Below are 17,500 nucleotides of genomic sequence, written 5' to 3' on the forward strand. Positions count from 1 at the left end.
CAGAATACAAGGGTTTTCTTCTGATGATTGCACATGATGATACCATTTTTTAAATATTTTGAATAGATTCTCTCTTTCCACCATGATTATTGTCCAGCTTTCTTATTACAAACCATTCCAAATGGTGTCAGGACTTTCAATGTGATCTTTTGCCATGTAATTTTGTGTGGGATATATTCAACACACTATATACACTTATGGTTTGCCTTTTATTTATACAGTGCATTTAATATAGAACGGCAAAAGAATTTTATCGTTTTCTATGTGTGTTAATGGAACATTTCCTTACATTTTATGCAGAATATAAAATATCTCACTTTGAGTTTTCCTACAGTAGTAAATTCTGAAGGTAAATATATTATTTTTAACTGCTACCTTGAGCAGAAAATTGATGAAGATGGAAAAAGCTGCTTACTGTACTTTGAAAAAAGAAAGATTTGTTTTGCTTACACTTGTGGCCGCTTAGCAATTTTGCTGTTTTTTAACTTTAAAGAAGAACTCTTCTAAATATTTTATACTTATACACTGACCACCTAACATAGGCAATTTAAAAAATGCTGCAACCCTGCAATTACAAAAACAAAAGACACTTTGCATAGTCCTAAACTGTCAAATGATCAGATTACTAATTATTCACTGCTCAGACCTAGTAGAACATTTGCAGTTATAATATCGTCCAATCAGTGAGGAACAGAAGTATTTGAACACCCTGCGATTTTGCAAGTTCTCCCACTTAGAAATCATGGAGGAGTCTGAAATTCACATTGTAGGTGCATTCCCACTCTAAGAGACAGAGTTTAAAAAAAAAATCAGGAAATCACATTGTATGATTTTTAAAGAATTTGTCTCGCACTGCTGAACATAAGTATTTGAACACCTGAGAAAATCAGTGTTAATATTTGGTACAGAAGCCTTTGTTTGCAATTACAGAGGTCAAACGTTTCCTGTAGTTCTTGACCAGGTTTGCACACACTGCAACAGGGAATTTGGCCCACTCCTCCACACAGATCTCTAGATCTGTCAAGTTTTGGGGCTGTCACTGAGCAACACGGAGTTTCAGCTCCCTCCAAAGATGTTCTTTTGGATTTAGGTCTGGAGACTGGCTAGGCCACTCCAGAACCTTCATATGCTTCTTACGGAGCCAGTCCTTGGTTATCCTGGCTGTGTGCTTCGGGTCGTTGTCATGTTGGAAGACCCAGCCACGACCCATCTTCAATGCTCTGACTGAGGGAAGGAGGTTGTTGCTCAAAATCTCACAATAAATGGCCCCATTCGTACTCTCCTTAATACAGTGCAGTCATCCTGTCCCCTTCGCAAAAAAGCACCCCCAAACCATGATGTTACCACCCCCATGCTTCACAGTAGGGATGGTGTTCTTGGGATGCAACTCATCCTTCTTTTTCTTCCAAAACACGACGAGTGACGTTTAGACCAAAAAGTTCTACTTTGGTCTCATCTGACCACATGACTTTCTCCCATGCCTCCTCTGGATCATCCAGATGGTCATTGGCAAACTTCAGACAGGCCTGGACATGTGATGACTTAAGCAGGGGAACCTTCCATGCAATGCATGATTTGAAACCACGACGGCGTAGTGTTCTACCAACAGTGACCTTTGAAATTGTGGTCCCAGCTCTCTTCATGTCATTGACCAGCTCCTCCTTTGTAGTTCTGAGCTGATTCCTCACCTTTCTTATCAGTGATACCCCACGAGGTGAGATCTTGCATGGAGCCCCAGTCTGAGGGAGACTGACAGTCGTCTTTAGCCCCTTCCATTTTCTAACAATTGCTCCAACAGTTGATCTATTTTCACCAAGCTGCTTGGCAATTGCCCCGTAGCTTTTTCCAGTCTTGTGGAGGTCCACAATTTTGTCTCTGGTGTCTTTTGACAGCTCTTTGGTCTTGCCCATGGTAGTAGTTGGCATCTGACTGACTGTGGGGTGGACAGGTGTCTTTAAAGAGCTCAGACAGGTGCTACTAAGTTAGATTAATGAGTAGAGTAGAGGTGGACTTTTTAAAGGCACAGTAACAGGTCTTTGAGAGCCAGAATTATTGCTGTTTCTCAGGTGTTCAAATACTTATGTTCAGCAGTGCAAGACAAATAAATTTTTTAAAAATCATACAATGTGATTTCCTGAATTTTTTTCTTCAATTCTGTCTCTCAGAGTGGGAATGCACCTACAATGTGAATTTCAGACCCCTCCATGATTTCTAAGTGGGAGAACTTGCAAAATCGCAGGGAGTTCAAATACTTCTGTTCCTCACTGTATCTCCTGCTGGCCACAGACTCTCTAGTGTCTCTGGTCAATTTTGTAATATTGTGTGTGTGCACATGGGGATTCAGAGATACTATGGGCCCACCACAATCACTCAGCACCACACACGTTCGTTGCATTGAAAATGAGAATTTGAGGCCTAAAATTACTTAACCTGTTGTGTGCTACACGTGTCCAAATAAACTTCATAAAAGTACACAGGATGTGTGTGGTACATCCTGTCTTCCTCCACCACTGCTGCTTTTTAAAGCTAACACTAATTTAACTAGAAAAAAAGTGCATTTTTAGGTTTTGGTTTTTTTTTTAATGGATTGCATAAAATATAAAATCATTTTTGCAAGACTGTTTTTATGTTATAACTAGCATGAAAGTGCAGGGGAAAGCCAGGCAAATTTAGTTATTTGAACATGCTTGGATTTAATTGTTTAGTGAATCAGTGAATTTCAGTTTCAGGGAAGCTTGGCATCAAATGTGGTTGTTACTTGGGGCAATCTGCATGCAAATACAGCCTGCCTAGGAACACCCATTTCTCCAGACTGACATCCACACATCAAAGCATTCTGATATTTGCGTACCTTCTCCCAAAATTCCAGCCCACTGCTTACATCATGACTTGAGTGTATAGAGGCAAGGTGCTATGATGTTATCATGAAGCTATTATAGCACTCTGTTGGCCCCTTCCACCAGCCATGATCTGCCTACATATAGGGACTGTGGGGATTTCACTGGGTCTAAAATTAGGCATGTAATGAAAAGTTGTTTTTTTTTTTTTTTTAATTTGATATTAACGTGTAAGGACCCAAGGAAGGCAATATTGAGGCAGAACAAACTTCAGCTTTAAACATCTTATAGTGATTAGTCTGCTGAAAAACACAATGTATCTTTATATAGAATATCCGCCTTTCATGTTTTATGAAAGCATTTCTGAGTTTTGCTAAGAGTGTGTTTAATATGAAATATTTTATATTGTATGTGTTGCTTAGATGTGTACAGTTATATATAAAAGGGCATTTGTGAATAGGTATTCTTTTGAAACTTGTCTTTTTTTGTATCTAGTTTTGAAACTTGTCTTTTCAGATGTCCAGTATAGAAGTCAATTTGTACTTTAGGTTACATTGTTCTTGATAACTTCCATCTGTTTTCAATACCTTTTTTTTTACTGGCTGTTGTTACAACTGTCTATAATTTATACATCTAAAAGCCAAATATTCTGTAGTCTTATCACGTATGTCTAGGTGACTGTCTATATGGGATCTCCTGAAAATGTAGTTTCAGTTAGCGCTTTTTTTTCGTGACGTAATATTTACAGACTCCAAACTGTGTTTTTTTTTTTGTTGTTGTTTTTTTTTTTTTTTTTTTTTTACAAGGGTTGCTTTAACCACTTGCCCTCCAGAGAATTTACCCCCTTCTTGACCAGGCAATTTTTTGCTGTTCAGCACTGCGCTTTTTCAGCTGGGAATTGCGCGGTCATACAGTGCTGTACCCAAACTAGATTTTTCCTTTTTTCACACAAATAGAGCTTTCTTTAGGTGGTATTTGATCACCTCTGCGGCTTTTATTTTTTTTCGCTATAAACAAAAGAAGACTGAAAATTTAAAAAAATATATTTTTCACTTTTGGTTATAAAAAATATCCAATAAACTCAGTCATAAATTTAGGCTAAAATGTATTCTGCTAAAAGTCTTTGGTAAAAAAAAAAAATCTCAATACATGTATATTAATTGGTTTGTGTGAAAGTTATAGCTTCTGTAAACTATGGTATATATATATATATATATATATATTGGAATTTAAGTAGCTTTTACTTTATGACTACCTATCACATTTCTTGAGGTGCTAAAATGCCAGGGCAGTACAACCCCCTCCCCAAATGACTCCTTTTTGGAAAGTAGACACCCCAAGGATTTTGCAGAGGCATGTTGAGTCCATGGAACATTTTATTTTTTGCCACAAATTTTTTGAAAATGACTTTTTTTTTTTTTTTTTTAACACATTGCCATGGGTATATGTGGAATAACACCCCAAAACACATTCTCCTACTTCTGAGTATGGGGATACCACTTGTAAGAGACATTTTTGGCAGCCTAGCTACATAGAAGCCCCCAAAATCCAATGACCACCTCCAGGCTTCAAAGATCATATTTCCTCATATCACTTCCCCACTACCTACAGATATATAATTTTTGTCACAGGGTTTTGAAAAAGAAAAAATACATTTTTTGTTTTCTTTCTTCATTTTCCAAAAACGTGGCAACAAATGAGAGCTGCAAAACACTCACCATGCCTCTTAGCAAATACCTTGGAGTGTCTACTTTTCAAAAAGGGGTCATTTGACGGGGTTGCCTCTACTATCCTGGCATTTCAGGGCCAACATTAGAAGCTTATGCCACACATCACCCACTCTTGGAGACCAAGCCTTTTCTGACACTTTTTGTTCACATGAAAATACATTTTTTTTTGCTAGAAAATTACTCTGAACTCTCAAACATTATACATTTTTTTTAAAGCACAGGCCCTAGAACACAGGGTGTCAAACTGACGGCCCTCCAGCTGTTGCCAAGCTACAAGTCCCATGAGGCATTGCAATATTGACAGTTACAAGCATTACTCCCAAAGGCAGAGACATGATGGGAGTTTCGCAACAGCTGGAGGGCTGCCAGTTTGACACCCCTGCCCTAGAGAATGAAACGGTGGGTGTTGATTTTTTAAACGCAAATCTTTTGGGAAAAGTACACTTTTTAGAGTTTTAATGCACAAAACAAAATATTGCCCAATTGTTTGATAAAGTATATACAGTAAGATGTTACACTAAGTAAATAGATACCAAATATGACATGCTTTAAAATTGCATTTGCCAGTGCAATGGCAACAAAGTACATACATTTTTATTATCGATAGGCAATTCTTTAAAAGCCATTACAGGTCACCAATTTATATTTACACAGGTCTAGTGCTAGAATTACTGCCCTCGATCTGACATTCACAGTGATACCTCACATGCATGGTGCAACTGCTGTTTACATACCAGCACGGGGTCACCGCTTGCGTGCGCAGGGGGGCATGGGTGCTTTTTTTTTTTTTTTTTTTAGTTATTGTTACACTGTCCCTTTCATTTTTTTTTTTTTTGATCACTTTTAATGCTTTCACAGGGAATGCAAATTTCCCCCATAACTTCAATGGGCATTGTTATATATTCTTTTTTGATAAATCTGGGGTCTATCAAACTCTAGATCTCTCCTCTGCTCTTACATTATCTAATCTCACCAAGATTGATGTGATCAGATGCTTTCCCAATTTACAAATGGCGCTGTTTATATCCTGCAAATCTTAAGTGATGAAATGCTGGTAGCTTCTGATTTCTTAAACTATAGAGATGATTGGAGCGATTCTGTTCTCCGATCAGCTCTATGGTCAGCCAGCGGAACTTACAGCTGCATTCTCAGATACCCCTGTGGGACAGGAGAGCCCAAGAAAACTGTGAAAGACAGTAGAAGGTGGGGGGGGTTGTCCCTTCCTGCTGCTCGTAAAAACAATTCAGCAGCTAATTGGGCACAAGGATTGCTTTTACATGAAATAAGGATACCAGGATGATGCCTGTAGCTGCAGGCATCATCCTGGTATAACCAGTCAAAGTCCAGCGACATACCAGTACAGTGCTGGTCCTTGTTGGGCATATATGTAACAGTAGAGAACATGGGCATATGATAAATCGGGTCTGTGGACCAATATGACCGCAATTCATTCTTTTTCGTAATGTCCATGTTGAGGGTTACTGTTTTAAATTCTGAATTGTCTGGCAGGAGCTGAATTTGGGTGGGCGGCAATGTATTGTGTGTATAAATTGCTTTGGCCCACAATCAATTGATACAAATCTTCTGTGAGTGGAGGGGCTAAACTCTAGTGCTTGCAGCAAACGGGGCCGATCCTGCTAACTCTGCATTTTTGGGGACACTATACAAAGGAGGCACTAGTATAGTTCTGTACATGATCAATATCTTGATCCGTACAAACACTATGCTAGTAATGGTGGTGATCAGCGACCTATAGCGTGAGTGTGATATTGTGCAGGCAATCTAACGCTAGCTTACCTTGGCTGGGTGGGGCGCTAACTGACCATGAGGTTATCTGATGTCACTAGTGGCAGGAATACAGTGATCAGTGAAAAATTCTATATATTCACACTGTACTAATGGCACTGGCTGGGTGACAGGGTGATCAAAGGGTTAATAGGGGCGATCAAAGGGTAAAGTGTGCTAATCGCGCGTGTGTGTAAAATGTAGTGGTGCTTTTACTCAGTGCCGTGTTCTCTCTTCTCTCCCGGGACCAACCGTGGGGGGGGCAGTGGGAGTGATGCAAGATTATGTCGCTTTGCCAAGAGCTGCTGCTCGCCTGCAAAATGCGGGTAAGCGGTTGGCAAGTAAAGAAAAAAAAAATTCTGAATATGGGTTGTGGGTTTTTTTTTAATTTTTTTTTTATACCTGTATCAGAATAGTACAATGTTACCATAGTAACATTGTAATACTGTGGGGTTTTTTAACACTTTGCTTTGTGGGAGAAATAAAGATAATTACAAAGCTTGCTGTCATGAACCTAACTCATACCTGAACTGTCATGAATGAGTTAAATCTTGACAGCTCAGGATAGTGATCTGTAGCTGGTCACATGGTACAGGGAGCTGTAATTAGCCCCATGCATCATGTGACAGCTGTGGGCCAATCACAGCTCACTAGGAAGAGGAGCAGAGCTGTTATGAATGAGATTTGTTCATAACCGCTTTGCTTACATTGTGATCATGTGATCACATAGCGATCACATGAGCACCGGGTCCCGTTCACCGGGATCTTCATTCCGCTGGACACAGTAGTCGTGAGGGGGGTTTCCCTGTGTTAGTACAGCCAGAGCAACGTACGTCGCTTTGCCTGTAGCTGCTGCAGTACATTGCGGGCGGGAAACGGTTAATGAGCAAATTATTGGGCAGACAGAAGGCAAGATTCATATATTTGTATGTTTAGTCTAGGCATTAATATCACCCACAGTATATCTTTTTTTTGTGACCTCTTCCCCAAAATCAGTGATTTGTAGATTTCTAGTGCCCTGCTCACTGCTGCTCCTGCTCTGGGGTCACAGTCCAGCAACTAGGTAATGATGGGTAAATAAAGTGCCACTTCCCATGTCACCTCTGAGTGCCCTCTAAATACACAACAAGGCCTATCAGAGGAAAAGGAATTTTGCTTACTGGCATTCCACAGCACCTCAATATTCCTACTGCCCTGAACGTCTTAGTGGGAAGTACTTGTAGATGTTGAAAAACCAGCATGATACTGCCATGACAAATCCCTTTTCACAATTTTTATTTGCAAAGAGAGGATGGGTGGGCTGAAAACTGATTTAAATTGTAAAGTACAGAACTGGTATTCATAGACCATGGGATATATGTTACTACCTTCAGGTGATTAAACACGGGGCTGCTTGTAGAGCGTACCCATATAACCCTTCCCACTTTTATAAGGCTTCAGTGTCATGCTTGTGTTCTTATGATGGACCTGTTCTCCTCGGAGAAGTATTTTTTCTTTTTAAACCATTGAACTTTTTTTCATCTGAATCTTCTATCAACATCTGATTGCTTATTGCATTGCGCTACCTATCACTTTCTGTTGCAGCTACTCTCAGTGTGTACCTTGGAGAATGTACACAAACCCCATTGTCTGTAATGTTTGCTTTGAGCACTGGATCATGAATTAGGCACTCCTTTGGCAAAAAGTGCAACTTGTGACGTTAGCTGCAGGGTGCTATACAGGTCCAAGGCCATGGTTACATGTCTATGGTGCCAAAGCATTAAAGATCCCTTTAATGGGGTGGTATGCCCACCATGACAGGCAAAGCCTGCACCTTGATAATGTAGCTCCAGTGCTGTGGATAAGGTAAGAAAGGCTTTCTCTGTATATGATATCAAATTCCTGGCTTTAACTACTTCCTGCCTGCCCACAGTACATATACTGCAGGTGGCACGGGCAAGCTAAGCGACATACCTGTATGACAGCTGATTGCGGAACGTGGTAATCGGCTGCTTTGGGCTACCAGGATGTCACATGATTGCTATGCGATCACGTGATTTTAGTGTGAACACAACTGTTATGAATGGGTTTCATTCATAACAGTTGTGCTTCGTATTATGATGTTTTGATTAGCCCACAGCTATCACAGCATCCTATAATATATGATTACAATGCCAAGAACAGCTGTTCTTGACAGTTGCAAGCATTGGTTTTACAGTGATCAACACTGAAAAAGTGTAAAAAAATAAAAATCCTGACCCCCTCCTCCCTGGAGAAGTACAGAGTCACTATGGTTACAAATCGACCTCCTGTATCACCTTGGGATCTCAACCTGGTGCTCTCTGCTCTTCAGAGCCCCCCCCCTTTTTTTTAACCAAATAGAGACATTCTTTTGGAAGACCTCACCTTTTGCCTGTTAGGCGTGTTTCTGAGTGAGCAGCTCTATCTCGTAAAGAGCCTTATTTGTTTTGCACAAGAACAAGGTGAGTTTCAGATGAAAATTGCTTACATTGTCTGGATATGGTTAGGGCTGTCAGAGCCTACTTGACAGCAGCGAGTCCCCTTTTGTTTAACCTGGAAGTCCTGGTAGAAGACAACCTGCCCTCTGCTCCACCATTGCCAGCTGAACCCGCCTACTGATTTGCAGGTCCTACCTCTTGAAGGAAACCGTTCTTCCTTTTCCCTTCAGAGCCTGTTCCACCAGGGCTGTTGGTGTCTCCTGGGCATTTCAGCAGCAAGCATGTGTAACCCAGATTTGCAAAGCCTCCACTTTGTCCTCTTATCACTCATTTCCCAAGTTTTGCCAGGTAGACGTTTAGGATTTGATAGACAAAAGTTCTGCATTAATCAGAAGCTACTGATATCCTGATAAGGTATAACATAACTGCAAAGTCCGAATAATTAAAAAAGTGCATATACAGTAAAACACTGTGCAGCATAATACAATATATACAGTATCTCACAGAAGTGAGTACACCCTTCACATTTTTGTAAATATTTAATTATACCTTTTCATGTGACAACACTGAAGAAATTACACTTTGTTATACAAGCTGTACACTCACTACTTTATATTGTAGCAGTGTAAATTTACTGTCCCCTCAAAATAAGTCAACACACAGCCATTAATGTCTAAACCGCTGGCAACAAAAGTGAGTACACCCCTAAGTGAAAATGTCCAAATTGGGCCAAAAGTGTCAATATTTTGTGTGGCCACCATTATTTTCCAGCACTGCCTTAACCCTCTTGGGCATGGAGTTCACCAGAGCTTCACAGGTTGCCACTGGAGTCCTTTTCCACTCCTCCATGGCCACATCACAGAGCTGGTGGATGTTAGTGACCTTGCGCTCCTCTACCTTCCATTTGAGGATGCCCCACAGATACTCAATAGGTTTTAGGTCTGGAGACATGCTTGGCCAGTCCAACACCTTTACCCTCAGCTTTTTTAGTAAGGCAGTGCTCGTCTTGGATGTGTGTTTGGGCCCAGTCTCTGAAGCGAGGGGATCATGCTCTGCTTCAGTATGTCACAGTACATTCAAACTAAAATAATGAAGTGCAGCGCTAAGAAGAAAAAAGTCAATAGAGTGATAATCTGGTATCACAATGGTGTACTGTAGAGGTACGGAATCCCACGGCTTCCACTTTATCAGAATGACAGAAATGCGCACTCACCGGAAACGCATGGGTTATGCGCATGTGTGATTATGCATCACGGGCAATGGGAACATCAGAATCCAGGCAGCCAGGCGTCTCCCTCACGGTGGGTCATCACAGACTCCTGTAACAGGTCCGGGGGATCCCCTTAAGGTAAGCCAGTTGTTCCCTTCTCCAGGAAAAAACCTCCTCTCAGGATGGCAAAAGTGCTTTCTCTATGGGAGTGAAAGCTCCAGATAGGAGCCCCAGAAAACAAATGCCCAGAATAGTGTAGTATGTTCAAAATCTCAGGTTTAATCATCAAAATAGCAGCAGGGCAGTAAGCATATGGTACATCATGATATGTGAAGTACATAAAGTAAACAAATGCAGTACTGACCCCCAGTGGTGTAAAACGCCGGGCCTCCTCGTGGCTCCGGCGGGTATAAGACGTCACGCTCTGTGCAGTTCCTCCTTAGGCCTTTCGTGCTAGAGGCACATCATCAGAGGGGAGACTGCACAGCAGCGTGACTGACGCCTGTGCAGTCTCCCCTCTGATGATGTGCCTCTAGCACGAAAGGCCTAAGGAGGAACTGCACAGAGCGTGACGTCTTATACCCGCCGGAGCCACGAGGAGGCCCGGCGTTTTACACCACTGGGGGTCAGTACTGCATTTGTTTACTTTATGTACTTCACATATCATGATGTACCATATGCTTACTGCCCTGCTGCTATTTTGATGATTAAACCTGAGATTTTGAACATACTACACTATTCTGGGCATTTGTTTTCTGGGGCTCCTATCTGGAGCTTTCACTCCCATAGAGAAAGCACTTTTGCCATCCTGAGAGGAGGTTTTTTCCTGGAGAAGGGAACAACTGGCTTACCTTAAGGGGATCCCCCGGACCTGTTACAGGAGTCTGTGATGACCCACCGTGAGGGAGACGCCTGGCTGCCTGGATTCTGATGTTCCCATTGCCCGTGATGCATAATCACACATGCGCATAACCCATGCGTTTCCGGTGAGTGCGCATTTCTGTCATTCTGATAAAGTGGAAGCCGTGGGATTCCGTACCTCTACAGTACACCATTGTGATACCAGATTATCACTCTATTGACTTTTTTCTTCTTAGCGCTGCACTTCATTATTTTAGTTTGACTGTTTATATTTAAGGCATTGTGGTTGCCTATTGTGTTCTAGCTGCTGACATCTATTAGAGCGCTCACTACCTATTTTATATGTATGTCACAGTACATGTTGGCATTCATTGTTCCCTCAATGAACTGTAGCTCCCCAGTGCCAGCAGCACTCATGCAGCCCAGACCATGACACTCCCACCACCATGCTTGACTGTAGGCAAGACACACTTGTCTTTGTACTCCTCACCTGGTTGCCAATACACACGCTTGACGCCATCTGAACCAGACCACAGGACATGGTTCCAGTAATCCATGTCCTTAGTCTGCTTGTCTTCAGCAAACTGTTTGCGGGCTTTCTTGTACATCATATTTAGAAGAGGCTTCCTTCTGGGACGACAGCCATGCAGACCAATTTGATGCAGTGTGCGGCATATGGTCTGAGCACTGACAGGCTGACCCCCACCCCTTCAACCTCTGCAGCAATGCTGGCAGCACCCGTACGTCTATTTCTCAAAGACAACCTCTGGATATGATGCTGAGTACGTGCACTCAACTGCTTTGGTCGACCATGGCGAGGCTTTTTCTGAGTGGAACCTGTCTTGTTAAACCGCTATATGGTCTTTGCCACCGTGCTGCAGCTCAGTTTCAGGGTCTTGGCAATCTTTTTATAGCCTAGGCCATCTTTATGTAGAATAACAATTCTTTTTTTCAGATCCTCAGAGAGTTTTTTTGCCACGAGGTGCCATGTTGAACTTCCAGTGACCAGTATGAGAGAGTGAGAGCGATAACACCAAATTTAACACTCCTGCTCCCCATTCATACCTGAGATCTTGTAACACTAACGAGTCACATGATATCCGAGAGGAAAAATGTCTAATTGGGCCCAATTTGGACATTTTCACTTAGGGGCGTTCTCACTTTTGTTGCCAGCGGTTTAGACATTGATGGCTGCGTGTTGAGTCATTTTGAGGGGACAGCAAATTTAAACTGTTATACAAGCTGTACACTCACTACGTCACATTGTAGCAAAGTGTCATTTCTTCAGTGTTGTCACATGAAAAGATAGAATAAAATATTTACAAAAATGTGAGGTTTTACAGTGATCAACACTGAAACAGTGAGATAGTGTACTTCAAACTGTGGTACACAATCCCAACATTGATCGACTATACAGTCCAAAAATGTAAATATCCTGTTATGCTTGGTTCTGGAAGCTCCCTGGTAATAAGAATCACACCACTTCTGTACATCTCAGGTTGCATACCGGCTGGTAATGACCCCCAACAACTGAGTGGTCATAAAGGCTATGGGGGTATGGAAACCCCCATAGCCCCATGTGTGAAAGATCCAATCTGACTTCAGTCACTAATGAACCATAACATGCATAGAATGAGATTGAAAACAAGGAAAGTGCCCCCACTTGTGTAAAACTCATTAGCTTTATTAAAAGAACTCACATCTGAGAATTAGAACAACTCTGTAAGTAAAAACAAACATCTTGCCTGTAAATTCCCCATCTTGGAGTACAGTACAGGACACAGGTCTTAGTTTTGTTATGAGCAGTACATGAAAAAAAAAACACACTGACTTTAGATGCAGGCACTGTGAAAGTTCACAACAAAGACTCAATCACAGTTCCTGTCTGATTCTTCACCATGGCAGCCTGCCAGCCTTTTGGGGCTCTTGCACATGGGCACCAAAATTACCACCTTTTTAGGCATTCAGAAATGTTTTTTAACTGATCTGAATGCAGCTCATTGTTTTTAAAGGGCCCATAAACACAGGTGTGTAAATATAAGTAAAATAGCACCATGTTTAGATCAGTAAAAAAAATGGCATTACTGGTCAGTATTTTATGCTGAATTACCCAGAAAATTGCACTTCCTTCCTTGAAAAGAAGATTATATTGCGTATTTGGCATTTTGGGAACTAGAAGAATTTCTATATGTGTGTTCGCTTGTAAATGCATGTGCTTTACGGCCATATGAGCATTACTTTTTTGTGCAGAAACTTTTCTGGCACAAAGATCCGGTATTCATACATCAGTACCCTGTGCAGGGACCTTTACTGTAAACAAGCAGCAGGTTGCTTTAAGACTTCAGAGTATTTGTTGTAATATTTCAGGATGAACTATTCCACAGTCTCTGCAGCTATAGAGGTCATTTAGGGCTTGTTTTAAAGCGTCTTTCCCATTTAAGAATGTTAGGAATACATGAATGGTCATAGCTGTAGCTTGGCGATGTTTAAAGTGCATCTCTATGCAAAACTTTTTTTTACTTTTTTGGATAGATTATGGAATTTTGTTTTTGTTGTCTCTCTTCCATCACATTCTGTCCTAGTTTAACAACAAGAAGTTAGGCTAAAACCTGATGTCAGCTGTGAAATTTTGGTTTCCCCATCACTTTTTGTTCCAGTGCTGGCCACCAGAACAAATGTATGAATGTCCAATGTGGGAACGCAGACAGCAATAAAAGCATAGCAGGTGTTATAACCCCTTACTACTCTAACAAGAAAAATTGTCAGTCTCAAGGGTTAGGAGAAAGTGAACAGTGAAAACGTAGCCACTCTATTACAAAATTTCAGCTTGCATATACACTAGATTGTCAAAAGTATTGGGACGCATCCCTTCACATGCACATGAACTTTAATGGCATCCTAGTCTTAGCCCGTAGGGTTCAATATTGAGTTGGCCCACCCTTTGCAGCAATAACAGCTTCAACTCTTCTGGGAAGGCTGTCCACAAGGTTTAGGAGTATATCCATGGGAATGTTTGACCAATCTTCCAGAAGCGCATTTGTGAGGTCAGGTACTGATGTCGGACGAGAAGGCCTGACTCAGTCTCCGCTCTAATTCATCCCAAAGGTGTTCTCTCGGGTTGAGGTCAGTCAAGTTCCTCCTCCCCAAACTCGCTCATCCATGTCTTTATGGACCTTGCTTTGTGCACTGCTGCTCAGTCATGTTGGCACAGTAAGGGGCCATCCCCCAACTATTCCCACAAAGTTGGGAGCATGTCCAAAATGTCTTGGTATGCTGAAACCTTAATAGTTCCCTTCACTGGAACGAAGGGACCAAGCCCAACTCATGAAAAACAACCCCACACCATAATCCTTCCTCCACCGAACTTTACACTTGGCACAATGCAGTGAGGCAAGTACCGTTCCTCTGGCACCTGCCAAACCTAGACACGTCAATCGGATTGCCAGAAGGAGAAGCGTGATTCATCACTCCAGAGAACACGTCTCAACTGCTCTTGAGTTCAGTAGTGGCGTGCTTTACACCACTGCATCTGATGCTTTGCATTGCACTTGGTAATATAAGGCTTGGATGCAGCTGCTCGGCCATGGAAACTCAGCACAAAAGTGCGCAGAAAGCCTTATGGAATAATCTGAAGGCCACATGACGTTATGAGATCATTAGCTATTGACTCTGCAGGCAGTTGGTGACTTCTGTGCGCTTTAGCATGCGCTGACCCCGCTCTGTCATTTTACGTGGCCTACCACTTCACGGCTGAGTTCCTGTTGTTCCAAGTTGCTTCCATTTTGTTATAGTACCACTAACAGTTGACCGTGGAATATTTAGGAGCAAGGAAATTTCATGGATGGACTTATTGCACAGGTGGCAACCTATCACGGTACCATGCTTGAATTGAGCTCCTGAGAGTGATCCATTTTTTCACAAATGTTTGTAGAAGCAGTCTACATGCCTAGGTGCTTGATTTTATATACCTGTGGCCATGGAGGTGGTTGGAACACCTGAATCCAATGATTTGGAGGGGTGTCCCAATACTTTTGGTAATATAGTGTATTTAGCAAGAAGTTGGTATATTAACAGTCTTGCTTTTTAAGCTTCATTACAACACTTTGCCAGTGGTCCTCAAACGAATATCATAACTGTTTTTTTTTTTTCGTTTTTTTGTCTCAGCAGGTCTGATGTTAATATTTAGGCACTCTGTATATTAATCTCCTGCAGCACTCAGTACATTTTTCGCATTTAGAATAACAAAAAATTTTTTTATATAGCTAGGTAAAATAATATACCAGTAGTTTGGATTTCTATGTTGAAGACTTCAAACTTATGTCCTCCTGTACAGTACCCTTCATTTCAGTTTCCAAGCAGAATCATGTGGTCTTCTGAAGTACTGTCCATATTATTATTTCTTTGTTCTGTCAACCTCTCAGGTTACATATATGTTGAATATTTTAAATGTTTAGCTTCTCAAATAACATACATTGTCTTTTACTTTTTATAGCAAAGTTGACTGGTATGAATGAGAATTCAGCCACTACCACAGTATCTCCACAGAACAGCACTCCACAGACTGTGGTGCACAAGTTTCTAGGTGCTGCCAATCTTGGAGTAGTGCCTTCTGGTCAGAACAATGTACACAGGTAAAACATTTTAATTTTTCTTTATCTTCTTTATATTTTGAAGCCTTATACTGTCATAATTGATTGCAGATACTTTGCTTGTAATAACAATAATAAAACCTTATTCTCGCTGCATTAAAGTTATATTGAACGCTCAGCATGTTTTAGCCTAGAACACTGAGTACAATAGACATTCCCCAGTAAACAACCTAATAAAGGATAAGTTCACCTCCTTTGTGAACATGTTGCATGCTACACTCATATTTAGGATGTAAGATGTTCAGCATCTGCCTGCTGTCTCCACCCCAACCCCCCCGCACCACTCACAATTCACAACAGAGTGCCCACGTGGGTCTCCACCTACATGGCCATGTCATTCATTCACAGTTCTGTGAATTAATGAACTACAGGTACCATCAACTTTTGCAGATGAGGGCTTGTAGTTCTCAATGAACTACCAGGGCACTGATGACCTCTAGCTAGGTAGTTCATTGATCTTCCTGTCATTCAGTAACTGGCTGCTCATTTCAGAGGTACAAGCAGGCAGCTACACAAACAGTCTACAGGAGCCCAACACTGCACCCGCAATCTGCTGATCATGGGTGTAATGCTTTACAGGCTCCCAAAAATAAATGCATGGTTTTTTTTACCAGTAAAAAATTGTGTGTATTTATTATTTTTTTTTTATTTTTAAGAAACTAATCGTTTTAGAAACTTATCCCAGCACTTGCAGCTTATAATTGTTCAATACTGTTGGCTTGTGCTCTCAGTTCTGCTTTCCTTGACATTCAGCCTTCACAGGAAAGAGTTAACAGTGGAAAATGCAGTCTCGAATCAGTCTGTTGTTTGTTTTTTATTTTTTTGTTTTGTTTTTTTTATTTGGGGGGGGGGAGATTAGGGGAGGCAGGAGCAGGGGAATACATTATTATCCTAGTCTATGGGGCTGTGTGTTTCTATTCATGCACACAGTGTAGAGACACATCTCTAGTCCCTGCCTGCAAAGAAAGCTCCACACTCAGTAGGTGATTAAATCAGCTGCTGAAAGTGCATAAACAAAACGGTGGGTTTAATATTACTTTAAGTGTTTTGGTCTTTACTATAACTGTTTCTTCAGTTACCAGGCAGCAAGTATGTTTCCTTGTGTCTTAAGTGTGCCTGTCCTTTTAATTTTGAAAGTAGAATTTATTTTGAACACTCCACACTAAAACACACATATGACCATAACTTTGAGGAGGGTACGATTTAATCATTTATAATAGAACCAGACATTTTCTTCATGGCTATATTATTACTAAAGATCTATAGATCTTCAACAGTGTTCTGTTATAAAGTATATCGGTCAAAATAATATTTAGCAGATGTTGGTAATGATATGTCTATAGATATTTTAGAGGTTTACAGTGCAATTCCTTGTTGCAGTGTTACTGCTTGTCGCTTACATTTTATTTGTATAAAATAGAGTAATCCTTAATAATAACAATTTAAATGGTTTAAGTCCTCAATGGATTAAATGTCTCAATAACTCTTTTATTTCCAAACACTAGAGGTCAGCACTGTTATTATTTCCACATCAGACACTCACTTTCCTAGAAAAGAAACACAGCCCCTTCTAGTGCCGACTGCTTTCTAAATATATACTGTATACACAGAACTGGATTTTATTCCTGGAATATTATTGTAAAAGCATATATCTGGACCATTGTACAAAACAACATACATTTGTTAAAAGCTCTGTCGATTTATACCGCTTTTACAGGTTTCAATTAATAAAATTCTGCATAGTTTGATCAAAAATAAAATTCTTTCATTTTAATTTACCTACTATAGTACAGTTATTAATTCCACACTTTAATACAGCTGATGAGCAAACCTAAATTGAAAATGGTGTCAAAATATCATTAGTGGATATATAAGTTGAAAATTGATACTCCTCGTAACTGGAGTGGATTTATTCATATTCGAAGTTCATTACACCTATGAAATAAGGTGGAGTGTATTTGTAAAGAATAAGTAAGTATACAATTTTAAG

General features: G+C 40.7%; 1 protein-coding gene across 1 annotated transcript in view; it reads left to right on the forward strand.

Moving 5' to 3' along the window:
- The window catches only part of LOC149448799 (AP-3 complex subunit beta-1-like), a 229,597-nt gene that overhangs the window by 201,174 nt on the left and 10,923 nt on the right, over nucleotides 1–17,500 (forward strand). The window contains exon 14 of the mRNA XM_089694209.1: nucleotides 15,354–15,492. Within this exon, the coding sequence (XP_089550335.1) occupies nucleotides 15,354–15,492 (139 nt within the window). The remainder of the gene's footprint in view (nucleotides 1–15,353; nucleotides 15,493–17,500) is intronic.

This window comes from Staurois parvus, unplaced genomic scaffold (genome assembly GCF_062004578.1).
Source record: "Staurois parvus isolate SC_StPar_1 unplaced genomic scaffold, SC_StPar_1.0 ptg000656l, whole genome shotgun sequence".
Lineage (NCBI taxonomy): Eukaryota > Metazoa > Chordata > Amphibia > Anura > Ranidae > Staurois > Staurois parvus.